The sequence below is a fragment of the Miniopterus natalensis genome, chromosome 10 (assembly GCF_054644295.1).
Source record: "Miniopterus natalensis isolate mMinNat1 chromosome 10, mMinNat1.hap1, whole genome shotgun sequence".
In the NCBI taxonomy this organism is placed as follows: domain Eukaryota; kingdom Metazoa; phylum Chordata; class Mammalia; order Chiroptera; family Miniopteridae; genus Miniopterus; species Miniopterus natalensis.
This window is the reverse complement of record NC_142090.1, coordinates 26735976-26757036: the sequence shown is the minus strand read 5'-3', so window position 1 is coordinate 26757036 and position 21061 is coordinate 26735976. Positions and strand designations below refer to the sequence as shown.

The 21061-nt window shown below is 39.9% G+C and overlaps 1 protein-coding gene across 4 annotated transcripts in view; it reads left to right on the top strand.

Annotated features, from left to right (window-relative positions):
- Nucleotides 1-21061, top strand: part of ST7 (suppression of tumorigenicity 7) — a 334384-nt gene that overhangs the window by 206547 nt on the left and 106776 nt on the right. For all 4 annotated transcript variants that reach the window (XM_087821058.1, XM_087821055.1, XM_087821056.1 and 1 more), the window contains one exon: nucleotides 4476-4590. In XM_087821058.1, coding sequence (XP_087677184.1) covers nucleotides 4476-4590 — 115 coding nt within the window. The remainder of the gene's footprint in view (nucleotides 1-4475; nucleotides 4591-21061) is intronic.

Sequence of the window (21061 nt, the reverse complement as noted above, 5' to 3'; positions counted from 1 at the left end):
AGGTCTGTTGGCCAAATCTAGGTTCTTGCTTGTTTTTATAAGTAAAATTTTATTGGAACATAGCCTCACTTATTTATCTACTGTTCATGGCTGCTTTCACACTGCAGTGCCAGATCTGAGTAGTTAACAAAAGAGACTGTATGACTTGCAAAGCCCAAAATATTTACTTTCTGGCTTTTTACGGAAAACAATTTGCTGACCCCTGTAATAATAGTATTACCTACTATCACTCTGTTTAATTCTTTTTTTTATTGTGCTTGTTACATTATCTACTATTAAGTAGCATAGACAAGATGATTTGAATGTGATAGAAACAAAGGAAAATGGTGATGTGAGTGGGGTGACGACATTAGTTAGGGTGGTAGAAAGAGTCTGAAAAGATGCTATATGAGCTGAGAACCAAGAGATGAAGAAAGCAAGGCTCAGAGAAGTTAAGTAATTTGTCCAAAGTCGCACAGGTAGTAACTGGCAGGAATAATTCCAAATATAGGGCTCTTTCCTCAGCTGTCTTCATATTTGTCTTGTAAACACTATACAAAGCAGATCTGTAAGTGTAGCAGAGAAGCATAAGCAAAATGGTTTAGTTCTCCTGGACTTGGCAGGCCAGAGATTGGGTTCCTATGTGTTGAAATTTGGAATCAATACTGATGACTGGGTTTGAATCATATTCCTGTAACTAACTTTGGTTGAATCACTTTAATTTTCAGCCTTCTTTGTTTTGGGTGGGGCAGTGCTGGGAGGGGCTCAGTCTGTAAACTGAGGAGGGTGTTTGGATGATCTCCATGGGCTCTGCTGGCTGTCACTTTCTAGGATGCTGTGACTTTAGGAGGTGGCATTTGATCTGGGCTTAGGAGAGTGGGGTGATTTTGACAGGCTGCCTTGTAAATGAAGGGAAAAGGTATTCCAGGTGGTGAGAACAATTGGGTAAAAACCACAGTGGATAGTAACTGGAGAAAGAATTCTGGGAATGGTGGTTAACAGCCTAGTCTGACAAGGCTAGAGTTTTAATACAGTAGAAGAAGGAGAGGCAAGAAGGATCTGGTACTGAGCTGAGGGAGGGCCTGAGAATTATGCTGAGGAGCTGGGGAAATTTTCCCCTGGAATTACAGAACTGGAAGCATCCTGGGGCTTTTTTAAAGCATCCCTGTTCAGTGACTGGCCTTTCTCTGTATGAATAGTTCCAGTGATGGAGAATTCTCTAGACCATCTAGTCCATTTTCAGACAGCTCTAAGTGTAAGAAAATTCTTCCTTACATTAAGTCAAAGCTTATGGGTTCTACCTGGACCTTTTCCAAGGTGTAGATATAGTGGAAGGTCATTGGGAAGATTTTAAAGGGTAGAAGAACAAGTTCAGGGATATATAACCCAAAGGCCTGAAGTAGGCCTGTGGCAGCACACATATAATATGTATCCTAAAGGAAGAGAACTTTGAAAAGCATTCTATTTGTGAAATATGTATTGAGCACTTATGATGAGTCATTTAGTGACCAAGAATCTGTTGATAAGAAAGAGTTCCTGTTCTCTTACTCTTCCCAGGCTCATGGGAGGATGGACAAGGACTCTGGGAGTTTGGGGCAGGAATTCTTAACCTGGCAGATAGAGGCAAGGGGCCAGGAGTCAAAGGGCAGGTAAGGGTTCCTGGATGTTGAGGAGCTGGCCAGATAGATCAAGGAGGCAGAAGGGAGAGCACCCAGAGGAGGAGGGAGTGTAGATAGAAACACGGGTAAATGTGGCCTATTTAAGGAACTGAAAGCTGTTCTGTGGTGGGATTGTGGTGTGTCCACTGAGGCTGGCTCAGTGGACAAGGATTTGTCATAATGGGCTGTGTTTTGCCATGCTAATAAGCATTTTATATCCTCAATTTGCTGAGAAGCCAGTATCCTTATGTATAGTCTTTCCTCCCAATTTATAGAATGTATATATACTCCTTTAAAAATATTAGAACATATGGAAAATATGAAGAGAGAAATAAAACTCACCTTTAATCTCACTAACCAGAAATAAGCAGTGTTAAAACATTTGGTTCATTTCTTACCAACTGTGTTTCTATGCTAGATATAGAAGAAAAGCATGATCTTATTGCAAAATATAGTTTGCATTCTCCTTTTTCTAATGTAACTTTGTATGTCAGCATTTCCCAGGCCATGCCATTAAAAATTATTTGAGAATTTAACTGCTAAGGACTACATATAATAGCCAAAAAGATGACTATATGATATATTTAAATGCCTCATAATGGGGTAAATTTTAAGTTGCTTGCATTTTTCACTATTATAAATGATGTGATAAGCAGCCTTGTTTGTAAACTTGTATTCACGTATGCCTATTTCCTTGGGTAGGTCCAGCCATGTCTGTGGTTGCCTTTTAATCAGGGGCATGATAGACTCCAATATTCGAAAAGCCGTTATGACAACAGTGTGAAGGGTGGATTGGAAAGAGGTGATCCAGAGACAAAGAGCAATTTAGGCCAAGTGTGAGGGCGTAACCTAAGGTATTAGCAGCAAGGTCAGAGAAAAAGAGATGATAATGATTCTTAATATCATGTTTGCTTGTTTATTGTTTGTTTGCATAACAGCTTTCTGTGAACCTGATGGCAATTTTTACATATTAATTTAGAGATGTAGGGACCTCTAAGGTGACTGTAGTGGGTAGGGTGAAGAGAGTAATAGGAGTTAGTGGTTCTTTCTCCAAGGTAGGAAATACCAAGGGGGAAGAACAGGTTTGAAGGGTTGGTTGAGGGAGGAGGAATTTATGAGTACAGTATTAACGTATCAGGTAAAACTGTAAGGAGATAGTTTATAAATTGATCTAGTATAATCACTTAGGAGAGAAGTCAGAGCAGGATGTGAGGATGGGGGAGCCATCCCCACAAAGATGGTGGTATTAAGACCCTGGACAAAGTTAACCCAGAACAAGCAATACTTTTATTGGTTAGAGAACATCAACAATGTGTAGTAGTCTTACTCATTTCCTTTACTAGCAATAAAAAACACAGCACGCAGTCTCTAGGGGCTTCAGACAGTCTTATTGAATACATAATCATTTTGATAGGTGTTTTTCATTGCTAATGTAATGCTCTTTGAAGCTGCAGAAAATTATTTTTAGAGATATGCTAAATTATTCTTGGCCTTGAAAAAACAAAACAATATAGCAAATGTTTCTAATGTAAGAAGTACATACTTAAGTAAATGTATCCACTGGTTTCCTGCTTAAGGCTGAATTAGCCTGTTTAGCAAAATTGCTTTTAACAATGTTGATGTCAAAAAGTTATCACTTTTTTACAGGTCACTGTGTTAAATAAAATAGTTATTCATGTAGGAGATAAAATAGAAGGTATATACATTTATATTACATATATATATGTATATATATATTTTTCTTTATAAGAACCTGGTTATCTTTCCCTTAAGATGAGATTTACCTTTCTTTAAGATAAAAATTTTACTCTGAAATCTTGGTCCTTTCTTATTTCTCTTTGCTTTCCAGTGAAGTTCAATATACTATTTTTTAACTCTCATTGGACCTTGCTTTCTGCCATCTTGCCTAGAACCTTTAGGCCATTCCTTTAATCATTCCTTTACTATTCTTGTCAACTCTCTTGCTCCTTGACTTTTCATTGAATCTAATTCAGTGTGCTCAGGCTCAACCTAACTCATTTGACATCTTTGCTATTGGACCTGGGCAGCTGTCAGCTAAAACTTGACAATTATGCCAGTTGTAGCTTTTGTAAATTCATTGTCTCCAATTTCTTAGACCCTCAAGATGGCCTTAGGAATCCTTGAGCATTTCCCTAAGCATTTCTACCCTTTGTGGCTATTTCGTACTTTCATGCCCATCTTGCCCAACTTTCTCCCTGCCACCCATTCTCTCAGTCTCAGAAAATGATCTTGACTCCTGTTTTATTGACAACACTAGGCAGGACTGCTGAAGATCCACTCCCTTTACTACCACTCCCTGTCACTAATTACATATTTTCTCAATCCATGTCACCTTTGTTATTTTCCTATTTTTTCTCCTTTGTCACCAGGCAGCTCGAAAGAGTAGTGTCTGCTTACTTCCCCTTCTGTTCTCTGACTTCCATCCAAACTGTTCTTAATGATGTTTAAATGTTAACACCTAAGAGAGAGTTTTCACCCCTTCACTTTATTGGGACACTATGGTACTTCAGCATTACTGAGCACTACCTCTAAGCACCTTTCTCAGTTTTTATGCAACACCCTGTCTGTTGGATTTTCTTCTACCTTAGGTTCTCACAAATTGAAAGTTGCCATTTTTCCAAAATAGCAGGAAAAAATTTAAGCATTTAATGCTTTACAAATAATAATTGGTATGAATGCTTATAATTCAGTATTAACTATACTTCTAAAGATTACATTATATGTTTATATTACATAAATATATTACAATTCATTATTAGTTATACTTTTAAAAATGAGAGGTATATATTAATTATTCCTTGGTTTCTTCTTTCCTAGTTAATGAAGGAGTTCCCTTTGCTAAGCATGTTCAACATCCATGAAAACCTTTTAGAAGCCCTTCTGGAACTACAAGCATACGCTGATGTTCAGGCAGTCTTAGCAAAGTATGATGGTAAGTCCTTGGGTATTTTTATCTACTTGAGCATTCCTCTTTTGATGTATTTTAATGATTAGATTCGCCTGGCTGGAATGGCTCAGTTGGTTGAGCATTGTCCTATGCACTAAAAGGTTCCCGGTTTGATTCCCAGTCAGGGCACATACCTGGGTTGTGGTTCAGTCCCTGGTCAGGGCACATAGGGAAGGCAACCGATTGATGTTTCTCCCCCCCTCCCCCCCCATTCTTCCTCCCCCTCCCCTCCCCCTCCTTCTCTCTAAGTATGTCCTCTGGTGAGTGAGGATTAAAAAAAAAGATTAGATTGGAAGGATCATTTAAAAAACACAGCCCTTTGATAACTATCCTCTTAGAGAATTTTTGTCAACAGTTTTATATGACATTTATAGAATCTTACAATTTAATGGTTATTGGGGGCCAGAAATATTGACTATTCTGTGCCACATTCCTCTCCTTCCCTCCCAGCAGATTCCCCTCACACTCATCCTGTCAATGAGATTTATGGGTGTTCCAGTTTATTAGCTCCACTGCCAGGAAGCACTCAGAACCTCTGTTGGCAGCACATACCCTGTTGGGACAGCACTGACTATTGGAACTCCTGCTATGGCCCTCACATCAGTTGACTGTGACCACTACCTATTGGTCATATTGATCCTTTGAAGCAGTTTTGAACAGCTAGTAGCCCTTGCTACAGCCCTTATGACAACTCAGTAAATATTTGAAGATAAAATTATGTCCCTTTCATCCTAGGTCTTTTCCTCCTTAGCAGAATACCCCCATTTCTTTGAAGTCCCTTAGCAGTTCTGGTTACTCACCCACGAGTCTATTCCATTTTACTTGTTCTTAATAAACCAGAAAAATAAACTGACACAGCCTAAAGATTTGAAAACTGTTCTGCTTATGTTGCCATTATCTGTGACTATCTGAATAAGTTTATAAAAATTATTCCACATATTACCTACCATCACCTGGTAACTGAAATTTCTGCAGGATTTCATACTGTTTTGCCTTATTTCATTAACTCTTTCCTCAAAATAAACATGTTTGCTTATAAAATGGATATTAGGGAGTGATTACTTATCCTGCATGATTATTTTGTACTTTATAAAATATTCTGTCTTTAGTAAGTATTTTTAGTGCATTTAACAAATTAGTCAGGTCAAAATGTCCAGGAATTCATCAAACATATAGACCAACTATGTTATATTTAAGTCTCATTTTTGACACACAATTCTTCATAAGGAATCTATGAAATAGATTGTAATTGTTAGTTCCTACAGTTAGGGAAACTGAGACACTGTAAGACTGCATTTGTTTTGTTTTGTTATTAATTCTTGTTCACACTGATGGAAACTAAAAGCCCTCTGCCAGTAATGACATCTCTTGGACTGTGCAAACACGAGCACCCTGTGTAACAAGATACACACTACCTAGTATGGAAGTGATTTTAGAAAAAGAGAAAAGTATTTGTGGCACACTTTATAGTAAACAAAATAAAGACTGTTTGGCCTTTATAACAGCTTACTTTTGTGCTCTGTTTATATGCTGGAATCTCACTGTTTGGCTGACTTTGGAAGTCTAAGCCATGAAACTACCTTAGGCAAAATGCTTATACATTGAAAGTCTTTTGGTACCAAAGGAACATAATCCCATGCACTTGGTTCAGGTGGCCATGCATTTTTCCAAATGCCACCTGTACCCATTAGTGGATAGCAAGTTTCTAGTGTTATCCCCAGTGCCAACCTGTGCTCAACCTGATACAGCAAGGCCTAAAAAAAAAAAAAAAAAAGATATAACCAGTAGGGCCTTTGAGATCTCAAATCTCTTAAGGCTCTTTCATGAAGATCTCAGTTCATTAGAGAAATCATCAGCTTTGTGTCATAAGACAGATTACAAAATAAAGAAATGAACTAATTTGGAGCTTTCTGACATCTTTATGTATCCCACCGCATGGCCTCTGTTCCACAACAACATAAAGCTGATTTATTAGATTCTGATAACATATGTTCACATTATTTGTTACAACAGCTGTCCCACCCTTTATTAGAATTTGGCTCGCACGTTGCAAAATTCCTTTGTTGCAAATGGACAAACTCACCATACCAAAGTCCTTGTGTTGAGCTTTGTTTATGTTGTGTACCTGGCAACAGAGATGATGTTCTAATTCATTATTCATGGAAAAAGAGCCTCATTAGTGGCAAGACAAATACTGTTGCTGAGATGCCTTGTTAGGGGTTTTGAGTTCAGCACTTTGCAATAGACTGCAGATGACCTAACTCTGATTGAATTCTGAAGTGTGTTTTGGTGCAGACTTGGCTCAGGCCTGTGTCATTTACAGTAGAAATATAATGAAGTGGCTGCTGAAGTTACTGTTCTTGAGGAGTGAGTTGCAGCCACACAAGATTATTAAAAACCTGCCTCTTGTTTTTCACACCATACCCTAAAATGGACTTTTTCAAGGTCATCCCTGCTGCTTTTCCTGGAGACCCAAACGAATTCTACTGAGTTGACCCATTTTCTGGCCCTGTGTGAGAGAGTGGATGTTTTAGAGGGCTTGGAGTATAGACAACAAATAGGTGTGCACTCACTCTGGTTCAGATGTTGTCATTCTAATCCATGAGATGCTGGAGACAGCACTTTGAATCCCAGACTCTCCGTTCCTCTCCATAGAGCCACATCCAAAGCAGCAGGATTATGTTATCTTTGCAAATTGGAATGCTCTGGTTGGGTAGGGTTTATGGGTACAGCAATTCTTCTTTATTACATTTGCTAGGTGGCTGAATTTTCTTTAAGTGGTATGTTGGGACATGGCACAGTGGGATTAGTGCTGCTTTTTTGACTTTTGCAAAAAGGATTCAGAAATATGGCAAGGCACAGGATGGGGAGGGGGAAACATCGTGTTCTGAGGGAAGGAAGAAGGCAACATGTATTCCCTTAACCTCTTCTTCACTGTTTTTTTGGGGGGGAGTGTGTGTGTGTGTGTGTGTGTGTGTGTGTGTGTGTGTGTGTGTGTGTGTGTGTGTGTGGCTTTGAGCTTTAAAAGTGACATTCACAAACACTGTTTGCAGTGAAGTACTTAGAAGCCCTGCTTCCCTAGTAGGATTACCAGTTATTTGGTCACACATATTTGTAATCTGCAGTCTAATTTTGATTTTGCCCTTGAGGTAACTTCTCATGTTATGTTATTCCAGCCATTAGTCAGAAATGCTGTCTTGCCATTCTCAGGAGTTCTCATACCTTTGCATTTTTACTTTGTTAACCATTAGTCATTTTTATACAGGTGGTTGGTCCTGGCTTTGGAGTGTCCTTTACACAATGACTAAAATAACAGCAGCAGCAATAGCTAGCATTTATTCAGTTCTTATAATGTGTCAGGGTCAGACATGATTCTAAACTCTACATAGATGAACTCAGTCTCATCACAAGCATATGAAGTAGATATTATTATTATTAACTCCCCTTTACAGCTGTGGTAACTGGTGGAGAGAGAAGTAACTTGCTCAAATTAAGAGCCTCAGATGTCAAAGTAAAGCCATGAAGATGTTATGTTATGAGAGAAAAGAGATAAACTGAGAACATTCTTTTTTCAATAAGATGTGAATTCTATGAGGAAAGGAAAGCCAGGATAAAAACTGAGGTGGTCTGACGCCAGACCCATCACACTTCCACCGTCTCTGCTGTTGGCAGTATGTTTTTTATTGTTTTTATTAACATGGTTCTTCTTGTTGTTATTAGCTACAATTTATTGAGAAACTAGCATGTGCCAAACATGTTATACACATTACCTTTAAACCTCATAATAACTTTGTAAGAAGATAGTTATCTATTTTAGGAGATGCATTAACTGAGGCTTGTCGGTTTAAGTAATTTGCAACACCACATTCCTTGAAAATTGCAGAGTTGGGATTCAAATCCAGGTTTATCTGGTCTGAGAGCCCATATGTTTTCATAGATATGAGCCTTACTGAAGTGACTTACTCTACCTTTCTCACTCTTCTTACAAAGGCATGAATTAGGCAGGCTGGAGCTATGGTACAAAATTTGAGTGATAACTAATTGTCTTTTAAGATTCCTTTTTAATCATTCCTTAAGAACAAGGTATGTCTACATTTGCTTGTCTTTCTGAAACTATTCTTCATAATGTGGCTATCCATCTTCAGTCAACTTGTGTCTGATCTCTTTAGTCACAAAGGGGATTTGGTGTATGGTGTTCATTTAATTTGAGGTTTATCATCTTTTTTTCCCCTAGTCACACATTTGCTGTAAAGACAGAAATGTTTTAAATCATTAAGAGAATAAGAGCCCACCCAGCCTTGTGCCCCACAAAAGGCAGTACTATGGCCTGTTATTAAAATTAATTGTGGATCTAATAGGACATATGACTAGATATGTGATAAGAACAGAAATGCTTAGTTTTATCTACAAACAATTCTTAAACTTTTGGAAAGGTGACAGAAAAATGCCAGGGATTTTTACTCCTGATCAGAGGACAAATTGGGACAATTTGTACCAGTGGAACTACAAATCCAAGCCCTTTTTTTATATTTACCTCATTAGGCAATTTAGTGATTGCCTAAATTTGCGGGACAGAAACATCCTTGTGAGGGATAGCTGGACTCTTCTGTAGTCACAAATGTTATATAAATGCAATAACTATATCAAGACCATTTTTACTGATGCCATCAATGCCATCCTAAGTTAGCATTTTTATTTGCCATCTGATAATGTGCAGAGGGGATACTTATTTTAATTTTTAAAAATACATTTTTATTGTTCAGAGAGAGGAAAGGAGAGGAAGAGAGAGATAGAAACATCAATGATGAGAGAGAGAGTCATTGATTGTCTGCCTCCTACACGCCCCTTACTAGGGATTAAGCCTGCAAGCTGGGCATGTGCCCTGACGGGCAGTTGAACTGTGACCTCCTGTCTGGTTCATGGGTCGACGCTCAACCACTGAGCCATGCTGGCTAGGCAAAAGGGTATATTTTTAAGAACAGGACATATTTCTAATATTGGAGGCAATACTTTCATCTCAATACATTGAAAACAGAAGTTTTAAAGAACACATTAGGGAGTCACTCTATAATGAGAGGGATAAGATTTTTGCTGATACTGTTTTGCAGAGTCAGCATATAGTTATAAGTAAAAAATCCATAAACCTTGTTCATTGCCCAAGGCTTATAACTAGCACAACTTATTCAACTATTATCATAGTTCCTTTGACATGGTCACTGGATACCCTGTGTTTTGGTTAGGCTGTTTTCTATTTGTTTAAGGAATAGACAGAATAAGAGGGATTTGAGATGCCAGGAGGACCAGTGAGTAAAATCTATATTCAGGCTGTCAGTGTCAGGCTGTTTAGGCCAACACAACAGTGCTTTTTAGTCAAGTATATAGATGTTTAGTGCCACAGGCACAAGCAGCTCCTGAGACATATCCACTACAAAATTAGGCTGCATTTGAGAAAGAAGAATTAAAATGTTGTCAGTCCCTAGTAACAGATTCTAAGCCTAGTCCAGTGCCCTTCCCTGGGCTGGCTCTCATGGAAAAGATCAAGGATACCAGGTAGATAATGAAGGGAATTCTTGTGTAAAAAATGAGTAAATGAATCACATTACTACTTCAAATAAAATAATTGTAAATAATGCTGCAGTGAACATAAAGGTGCATATAAATTAGTGTTTTGGGTTTCTTTAGGTAAATAGTCAGAAGTAGATTCCCTGGGTCATGAGGCAGTTCCCTTTTTAATTTTCCAAGGAACCTCCATACTGATTTTTCATAGTGGCTGCACCAATCTGCATTCCCATCAACAGTGCACAAGGGTTCCCTTTTATCTGCATCCTCACCAGCACTTGTTGTTTGTTGATTTACTGTTGATAGCCATTCTGATAGGTGTGAGGTGATATCTCATTGTGGTTTTAATTCACATTTCTTTGGTGGTTAGCGATGTTGAGCATCTTTTCATATGTCTATTGGCCTCTATGTGCTCTTTGGAGAGTGCCTATTTTGGGCCTCTGCCCATTTTTTAAACTGGATTGTTTATTTTTTTGGTGTTGAGTAGTATGAGTTCTTTATAAATTTTGTATATTAACCCTTTATCAGATGTGTCATTGATTAATATGTTCTCTCACTTAGTAGGTTGTCTTTTCATTTTTTTTATGGTTTCTTTTGCTATGCAAAAACTTCAACCCAAATGCCCATCAATGGACAAGTGGGTAAAAAAGCTGTGGTACATATATACAATGGAATATTACTTGGCCATAAAAAAGAAGGAAATCTTACCATTTGTGATAACATGGATGGACCTAGAGGGTATTATGCTTAGCGAAATAAGTCAGTCAGAGAAAGTCAAATGCCATATGAATTCATTTATGTGAGGAATCTAAAGAACTAAATAAATGAGCAAACAAAATTGAAACAGACTCATAGACACAGAGAGTAAACTGGTAGTTGCCAGAGGGTAGGGGGTTGGGGGACTGGGAGAAAGAGGTGGAAGTATTAAGAAGTACAGATTGGTAGTTACAAAATAGTTACAGGGATGTGAGGTAAAACATAGGGAATATAATCAATAATATTATGATAATTATGTATGGTCCCAGTTGGATACTGGAAATATCGAGGGGAGCACTATACAAAGTATGTGATTATCTAACCACTAAGCTGTACACCAGAAACCAATACAAAATAATATTGAAAGTAAAGTGTAATTGAGAAATAAAAAAAAATTGAAATTAACAAATAAAAAGAAAGTAATTATCATCACTATGACTTCAGGCTGGTAAGCACAAGTCACTGTCAAACTGTGGCCCTGTATAGGCCTTAGAGGTTGCACAATGATTGACTGTCATACTGTCCATGCACTGAGCAGGAGTTCTGATAATCAATGTTATTTCAGTAAGGAGTCTCTGCATGAGAAACTTCTACTGTTTCTGATGATGGAAGACGTTTTATGAATGTGTACATCTGTAATTTAGATAGTTGGAATGTGGACATACCCTCTAAATTTACGTTGTTTTTAGTAATCCTTATTGACCAGTTATTGTAATTTGCCAAGATAACATCCCTCCCCAGCCAACCATTAACATTACATAAACTGGTATTTGGCTTAGCCACAGAAGGGCTCTGTGACACAGACGTTCTGGGTAATCCAATCCAAAATTGGAAATAACCTCTGGTATTTGACTTTGTAGCATAAGATAAGTTTTTCTAGGTGTAGTTGAGTCCATGCCATCTACCCCTCCTCCTGCCCCAAATACTATTTGTAGTATTTCCCAATTAAATCATTGAACTGCCAGGTGGCACATCTTTTTGAGACTCCGGTATAGCAATCCTTTTTATTTCTTCAGTGAAGTTTTACCCCTTGGTTAAAAGGGGACCTTGGATTGGCTTTTTGAAGGTGGGACAAAAAAGTACCTACATTTCCTTCATTTTCTTTGTATTATATCACAAGCAGAAGTAAACAGAAGTTTTATTGAAGACAGCCACATGGAAGACAGCATCACATAATTGGACAGTAATAATACATCATTGTCCATAGACAGGTTAGGAAGAAGAAATGGGTTGCATTTCTGTTTGCATATTTGGTTGGTCGGTTGGTCAATTAGTAGCTCCTAAAGCACCTGTCAAGGCCACATGTGTTTGATTAATACAAATTTCAAGTATATGAATTTGTTGCCTGACCAAGAAGAGGGATACTTGATATTCCATAATCTTAAATGATTACAGAGAGTAATTAGGTTACTTTTTTGAAATTAATTCAGCAAGGATCTATCAAAACCTTGTGTTGAAGATACTTTTAGGTGCTTCCAGATTCAAAGATGAATATGATCTATTCTGTGTTTCCAAGAAGCTTTCAGTTTAGTGAACAAAGATGTTTGTTTTTAAAAACCTACAATAAGTTGAGGCGGGATGAATCAATGCTCAGTGAATCTGTTGGAAATGTGCTACAGGGAGTACAGGGAAAGAAACCCTTTGAGAACAAGCCCTATGTTGTCTCCTCGGACACTCATGAAGTAGGGTAGACATTTAGAATATCTGTGGTGAATGAATGACTTGTTAGATGAAGATGCAATATTCATAGAATCCTCACTTGTGAGGTACTGTGGGACTTACTTATCTTCTGGCTTCTACATCTAAAACACTTTTAGAATTATAAATAGGAAATTGGGGAGATCCAAGATGGCGGCAGACTGAGTGGAAGCTACACTGATGCTCTCCTGGGAACAATCTGGATTTACAACTAAAACATAGAAAAACTACCCTGAAAACCAACTGAAGACTAGCTAGAGAGCACCTTCATAACCAAGGAGGAAAAGTGGAGACCGCACAGAGACTGTTGGAAGTGTGGATGCCAGAGGGCTGGCTGGGCTTCCACAGGCAGCAGCTGAACGTCCAGCTTTGGGGGGCTCCCACGGAGGACTCTGGGGCCTAAACCCTAGCCTGGGCTTCCCAGTCAAGAGCACCAGAACTGAGAAAGGTGCCCACATAACATCTGGGTGTGAAAAGCAGCTGGATTTCTGTCTGCCTGGGAGAGGGAGCTGGAGCTGCAGGCACCCTCTTAAAGAACCATGACACAAAGTTTTGTGTGCAGCGACACAGCTTGGGCTCCAGTGAAGGGGGCATGGAGTAGATGGGAGCTGTGTGTGGAGACTGGGGTTGTGGGCTCTGGAGAGGGAGATCAGGGTATGCCCGTCTGGATTCCTGTGCTCATTCATTCCCCCAGACTGTGGAGGACATCTTTCTCCTGTGTCGAGTTTTTTGCTTTTGTCTGAGGGGGGAAGTAATTGCCCCACCCTGCTGGAAAGCCTCTCACCCCACCCTGTGGAGCTTCTACAGCCTGAGGCTCATTAAGAGAATCAGTTTAATCAGTCTGCAGGAAGAGGCAGATCTCAGTATGCTTTGAGTCTTTGCTTGATCTGCTTCAGGACCCTCGCCTTAGAAAACCAGACTTTGGTGTGCATCTTGGTCCTGCCCAAACCCACTCAGCCGCAGCAGTAGAGACCTCAAGCCTAGGGTTGTTGATAACTCTAAACAGAGTACTCAGGGCAACTCACAAACTGCGTCTGACACTGGCCTGTACCAGAGACCCTCCAAAAAGACTGAAGGTCTTAGCAGATCTACCTAACATTTAAAAACAAACCCAAAAATGTAGTTAAAATGGGGAGACAAAAACACAAGCCCCAAGTGAAAGAATAGGAGAAGTCTCCAGAAAAAGAGCTGAATGAAATGGAGATAAGCAATCTCTCAGATACAGAGTTCAGAATACTGATTGCAAGGATGCTCAACAACATGAAAAAAGATATAGAAACTATGAAAAATGACCAGTCAGAAATGAAGAATGACATAGCAGAAATAAAGAATACATTGGAAGGAATAAACAGGAGAGTAAAGGAAGCTGAGGAGTGGATCAGTGAATTAGAAGACAGGGTAGAGAAAAATCACTCAATCAGAGACCCAAAAACAAAACAATTAAAAAACAGGAGGACAGTCTAAGGGAGCTGCAGTACAGCAGGAAACGTAACAATATTCGTATTACAGGAGTGCCAGAGGAGGTCAAAAGTAAGCAGGGGTTAAAGAACCTGTTTGAAGAAATAAAGGCAGAAAACTTCCATAACCTGGTCAAGAAAAAAGGCATACAAGGTCAGGAGGCACAGAGAGTCCCAAGCAAGAAGAATCCAAAGAGGCCCACACCCAGACATATCATAATTAAGATGCCAAAAATTCAAGACAAGTTATATTAAAGGCAGCAAGAGAAAAACAACCTGCTACCTACAAAGGAGCTCCCATAAGGCTGTCATCTGACTTCTAATCAGAAACTCTATAGGCCAGAAGGGAATGTCATGAAGTATTCAAGGTACTGCAAAACAAGGATCTGAAACCAAGACTACTCTATCCAGCAAGATTATCAATCAAGATAGATGATATAATAAAGAGCTTCCCAGACAAAAAAATGCTAAAAGACTTTATCACTACAAAACAAGCATTACAGGAAATGTTAAAAGGACTGCTATAATTAGAAGTAGAAATGGAGAGAATGAAAAACACAGACATAAAGAAACAAAATGGCTGTAGATAAGTATCTTTCAATAATAACCTTAAGTGTAAATGGATTAAATGCCCCAATAAAAAAAACATAGGGTGGCTGAATAGATAAGAAAACATGACCCAAATATATGCTGTTTACCAGAGACACCCCTCAGAACAAAAGATTCACACAGGATGAAAGTGAAGGGATGGAAAAAAATTTTCCAGGCAAATGGAAATGAAAAAAAGCTGGGGTAGCAATACTCATATTGGACAAAATAGACTTCAAAATGAAGACCACAATGAAAGACAAGAAAGCTCATTACATAATACTAAAGGGATCAATCCAACAAGAGGATATAACCCTGATGAACATGTATGCACCCACTATAGGAGCACCTAAATTTATAAAAAACTTCTAGAGGACTTTAAGGGAGAGATCAACAGCAATACAGTCATAATAGGGGACTTTAACATCCCACTGACTTCACTTGATAGGTCTTCCAGACAAAAAATGAACAAGGAAACAGTGACCCTGAATGACACACTAGATCAGATGGATTTAATTGACATTTACAGAACATTCTACCCCAAAGCTGCAGAATATACATTCTTCCCAAGTGCACACAGGACATTCTCAAAGATAGACCACATGTTAGGACACAAAGCAAGTCTCTACAAGTTCAAGAAGATTGAAATCATATTAAGCATTTTCTCGGACCACAGTGGCATGAAATTAGAAATTAAATACAATAAAAACACTAAAAACATTTAAACACATGGAAGCTGAAAAGCATGTTTTTAAACAGTGAATGGGTTACCAAAGAGATCAAGAAAGAAATAAAATGGAACTTCCTGGAAACAAATGAAAACGAACACACAACAACTCCAAATCTATGGAACACAATGAAAGCAGTCCTGAGAGGGAGTTCATAGCACTACAAGCCTACCTCAAAAAACAGGAAACATTTCTAATAGACTCTCTAACCCTACAACTTAAAAAATTAGAAAGAGAACAACAAGAAAAGCCCAGAGTAAGTAGAAGGAAAGAAATAATAAAGATCAGAGCAGAAATACATGACGCAGAGACTAAAAAACAGTACAAAAGATCAATGAAACCAAGAGCTGGTTCTTTGAAAAGATAAACAAAATTGATAAATCTTTAGCCAGACTCATCAAGAAACAAAGAGAGAGGACCCAAATACACAAAATCAGAAACAAAAGAGTTAAAATAACACCTGGCCCAACAGAAATACAAAAGATTGTGAGAAAATACTATAAACAACTATATTCCATCAAGCTGGACTACCTGGAGGTAATGGATAAATATCTAGAAAAATGCAGTCTTCCAGAACTCAGTCAGGAAGAGTCAGAAAGCCTAAATTGGCCAATAACTGCTGCTGAAGTTGAAGCAGTAATCAAAGGGCTCCCAGCACACAAAAGCCCTGGCCTGGATGGCTTCACAAGGTAGTTTTACCAAACATTCAAAGAAGAATTAATACCTAATCTCCTCAAACTATTTCAAAAAATCCAAGAGGAAGGAACACTTCTAAACTCTTTATATGAGGCCAGCATTAGCCTAATTCCAAAATCAGATAAAGATACTACAAAGAAAGAGAATTACAGGCCATTATCGCTGATGAACATAGATGCTAAAGTCCTCAACAAAATATTATCAAATCGGATCCAGCAATATGTTAAAAAGAATAATCCACCATGACCAAGTGGAATTTATTCCAGGGATGCAAGGCTGGTACAATACGTGCAAATCAATAAATGTGATACATCATATAAACAAATTGAAAGACAAAAATCACATGATCACATCAATAGTTGCAGAAATAGTATTCATTCCAATTCAGCACCCATTTTTGACAAAAACTCTCAGCAAAGTAGGAATAGAAGGATCACACCTGAACATAATAAATGCCATATGTGACAAACCCACAGCCCACATCATACCCGGAGGGTAAAAACTAAAACCATTTCCCCTAAGAACAGGAACAAGACATAGGTGTCCAATTTCACCACTCTTATTCAACATAGTACAGGAAGTACTAGCCACAGCGATCAGACAAGAAGAAAACATAAAAGGCATCCAAATTGGAAACAAAACTGTCATTATTTCCAGATGACATGATATTGTGCATAGAGAATCCTAAAGACTCCACCAAAAAACTACTAGATTTAATGAATTCAGCAAGGTAACAGGATACAAAATTAACACCCAGAAATCAATGGCATTTTTATACACCGATAATGAACTCTCAGAAAGAGAAACTAAAAAAACAACCCCATTTACCATTGCAACTAAAAAAATAAGATACCGGAGGGACCTGAAGATGGCGGCACTGTGAGAGCAGCAGAGCGCCCCCACTCCCAGCCACTGACTCAATTTACTAAAATCCTACATAACCAGCTTGAAAAAACCAGAGAAACACACCTGAGTGGACGGAGTGCGAGTGGGGAGCACTAAAAACACATCACGGAGTCCGGTAAGAGAGGGGGGGGCGTAGGAAGGGGGAGATCCCCTGAAGCCTGTGCTGGGCTCCGAGCCCAGAGGCTTGGAGGCTGCAAAGCTCCCTCCCCTCGGGAGTGTGGACAGCATCCAAAAGCGGGAACCCCATACCCGGAGAGACGAGGGGAAGCGTCGCCCCGCGCACAGGGCAGAGGATCCCAGGGGAGCCGTGAGTCCAGGAGGAGACGGCACCTTCCTAGGAAACAAAGCCTCTGGTAGCAGCTGCGACCAGCATCTGGTGCTCGGGGTGCCGACCATAGGGAAGGCTGTCCCAAGGGCTGTGGCACCCAAGTGGTAAGGGACCAGAGGACTGTGCTGAGCAGCCGCATGCGGGGACCCTCTGCCTCCCTGAGGGGCATTGTGTTGAGCCCCAAAAGCGTGGAATCTGCTTCGTGCGGGGGGGAGGGGAGGAGCCCTCCCTGCCCTGAGCTCTAGGGGCCGGGAGGCTGGGACCTGCGACCAGCCCTGAGGGGCGCCGTGGTGGCCCGTGAAGCAGCTCCAGCTTTGCTGAGACCAGCGGCGCAGGGAACTGCATGGAGCTGACTTTGGGTCCCCTCCTGCTGGGTGCCTTGGAGAGAGGGCAGGACCCTGCAGAGCTGACTCTGCCTGTGTGTTGCTTTGGGAGTTTGCAAGTTTGATCATTTGCAAGTTTGATCCTGGAACCGGTTCCCACCTTGCCGCCTGGCAAGGCGCGGTCAGACCAGCGGAGGCTGGGGTTGGCGTCTGCACTGGAGACAGTCTGAGGGCTAGGCCTGGTGCGACCAGCCACCCAGAGCTGAGCAGGGAGGGGCGGAGCCCACCGTCCTCTCCTGCAGCCGGGAGCACCCCCCCCCCCCCCCCCGCAACAGGAAAGGGGTGAGTCCCGCTCACTGAAGCCCCAGACATCCCCCAGGGCACAGTACTGAGGGGGAAGGGAGAGCAGCTCACAGGAGAACTTTATAAGAATAAGACTCTCAGGGACTGTTGTTTGGGAGCTGGAGGGAAAGCTGAAAACCCCTGCTGGGGGCTGGGCAGACAAAGGGCTCACCAGAAGGTGTTTTTAATCGGACCCACTGAGCCCAGACTGCTGAAACGGGCCATACAGAAAAGGCAACAGGCTGAAATCAATCTGAAGCTGCAGCAGGACAGTGCCTGGGGAAATAGAATCAGAGGACAGGGTAGGGACTGAGAAGCTGGCGGTGGAGCAGAAACTAACCCCCTCAGAGTGAGCGCCTGACAGCAACACCTCTAGGGGGAGTGATACCCTGAGCTACACTAGCCACCCTGCACCTTAAAGAGAATCTACAGAAGACTCTGGAGTAAGACCAGGCAACTACAAGGTTGTAAAATAGCTGACAAGAGGAGGTGGCCCATGGAGAGCCTCAGATCAACCATCTACCTAAGGGCACCAGAGCCAAACCTAGACGGCTCCTCACATTGGGATGATACACAAACACTTCCCAGGAGAACTGAAATCAGCACACAAAACAGTGACCCAGACAATATAAGTTGCCCAGAAAAAACTCACCTGCTTGACTACCTTTTTTTCCTGCTGCTTTTTCTTTTGTATGGTTTTGTGTTTTTTTGGTTTTAGGGATTTTTTTGTTTGGTTTTTGTTTGTGGGCTTGTTTATTTTTTCTCTTTTTTCCTTAGGAAGAAGAGAAAGGGGAGAAAACTTGTTTTTTCTTCTGTTTTAAATTTTATAATAATTTTTTTTTCTACATTTTTTTTTAACTAAATTTTTTTTTTCTTTCTCCTTTTTATAAAAGAATTTTGTTTTGCTTTGCTTGTTTTTCAGTTTTGTTTTGGATAGTTGCTTTGTTTTCTTGTATCCTTGCTTCTAATGTCAAGACTTTCTTGATATCCCTGCTCAACGACTGGTACTTTATCATTATATCCAAGTTTACTGCTTCCCTCTACAGTTTCCCCCAAATCTCTTACTGGACTCCCTCCCTGCTGGGGCTTTATCTCTCTCTCTCCTCTCACTCCATTGGCATAATGTTTTTTTTCTGTTTCTTTTTTCTTTTTCTGCTTTTCTTTCAGTCTTTCATTATGCTCCCTTCTGCCTTCCTGTCTGATTGTTAGTTTCTCCTATTTTCTTTATTGTATTTTTGTTTTCTCATTTTCAACTACTATCCTATTTCTATTCTATCCCTTAACTCTTTGCTGGCCCTTCTTTCAGAATCTTTTCTCTGCTTCTGTTACCTCCCAGTAGCTTCTCTATTTTTTACATTTTAGTTTATTATTAGTTGCTAAATTTTCACCAGTATCAACAACTTTATACATCTCTCTCTCTCTAAGCGTTACTTTTCTTTTTCTCTTTTTTTTGTTTTTGCTAAGCATCTTTTTTTCTCTTTTTTTTCTCTGTGTGTGTGTGTGTGTGTTTTGTGTTCTCCCTTCACTCTCCCAGTTCTATTTTCATGTAAGTTTTTTTCATTCTTACTGTCAAGATATTTTGTAAAATACCTCTTGTTTCCTGGAATTTTAGTTGTATATTGGCCTGCCTTGCCAGCACCCGTACAAGAGCTTACACGTCGAGGTTGGGGCTGAGACACAGTTAGCCAGCCTGAGAGAAGGGTCCTCCCAAGGACTGATCAACAACAATCTACACCCAACCACAACAGGAGAACATAAAGAAACCACAAAAGGGGCACCCACAAGAGGGTCAAGACTAGAACAAAGAGCTCAGAGGTATAAGGAAAACACACCTCTGGGCTCCACTGCACCCACAAGACAAAATCCCATCCCACAAGACTGGGGGTCAGCAAATATATCTAATATATAGATACAAACACTAAGACGTACCAAAATGGTGAGACAAAGAAACAACCGCCAAATTAAAGACAAGGAAACATAGCCAGAAAAAGACTTTGATGAGATGGAGTTAAGCAAGCTATCAGAAATGGAGTTCAGAGCATGGATGATGAAGATGTTCAAGGAACTTAAGAAGACTCTAGATGTTAAAATGGAGGACCTTAGTGAAAATATGAAAAAGGAGATACATACCATAAATAAAACTCAGACAAGATAAAGAATGCTGTATCTCATATCAAGAATGCACTGGAAGCAATTAAAAGCAGGCTAAATGTAGCAGAGGATAGAATAAGTGACTTAGAAGACAAGGTAGAACAAATCACACAATCAGAGCAGCAAAAAGAAAAAACACTTAAAAAGCATGAGGACGGTCTAAGGGAACTTTGGGACAACATTAAGCAAAACAACATTCTCATTATAGGAGTGCCAGAGGGGGAGGAAAGAGAACAAGGGATAGAGAACTTGGTGGAGGAAATAATTATAGAAAACTTGCCTAGGCTGGCGAAGGAGAAAGCCACACCAATTCAGAAAGCACAGAGGGTTCCAAACAAGAGGGATCCAAAGAGACCCACTCCAAGACACATCGTAATTAAAATGGCAAATGGCAAGGACAAAGAGAAAATATTCAGGGCTGCAAGAGAGAGACAAGCAGTGACGTACAAGGGAACCCCCATAAGGCTGATAGCTGATTTCTCAACAGAGACTCTTCAGGCCAGAAGGGAATGGCATGAAGTTCTGCAAGCAATGAAAAGCAAGAACATGCAACCAAGATTGCTTTATCCAGCAAGGCTATCATTTAAATTTGAAGGGGAAATAAAAAGCTTCCCAGACAAAAAAAGGATAAAGGAGTTCAGTTCCACTAAACCAGCATTGCAAAAATGCTAAAAGGACCGCTTTAAGAAAAAGCAAGAATAATGAGAGAATGGTACATCAGCATAAAGGGGAAAAATGGCATTAAATAAGTTGATATCAATAGTAACCCTAAATGTAAACGGAATAAACGGTCCAATCAAAAGACATAGGGTAGCTGAATGTATAAGAAAACAGGACCCAAATATATGCTGTCTACAAGAGACCCACCTGAGAGCAAAAGACTCACACACGCTAAAAGTGAAGGGATACAGTAAAATATTCCAT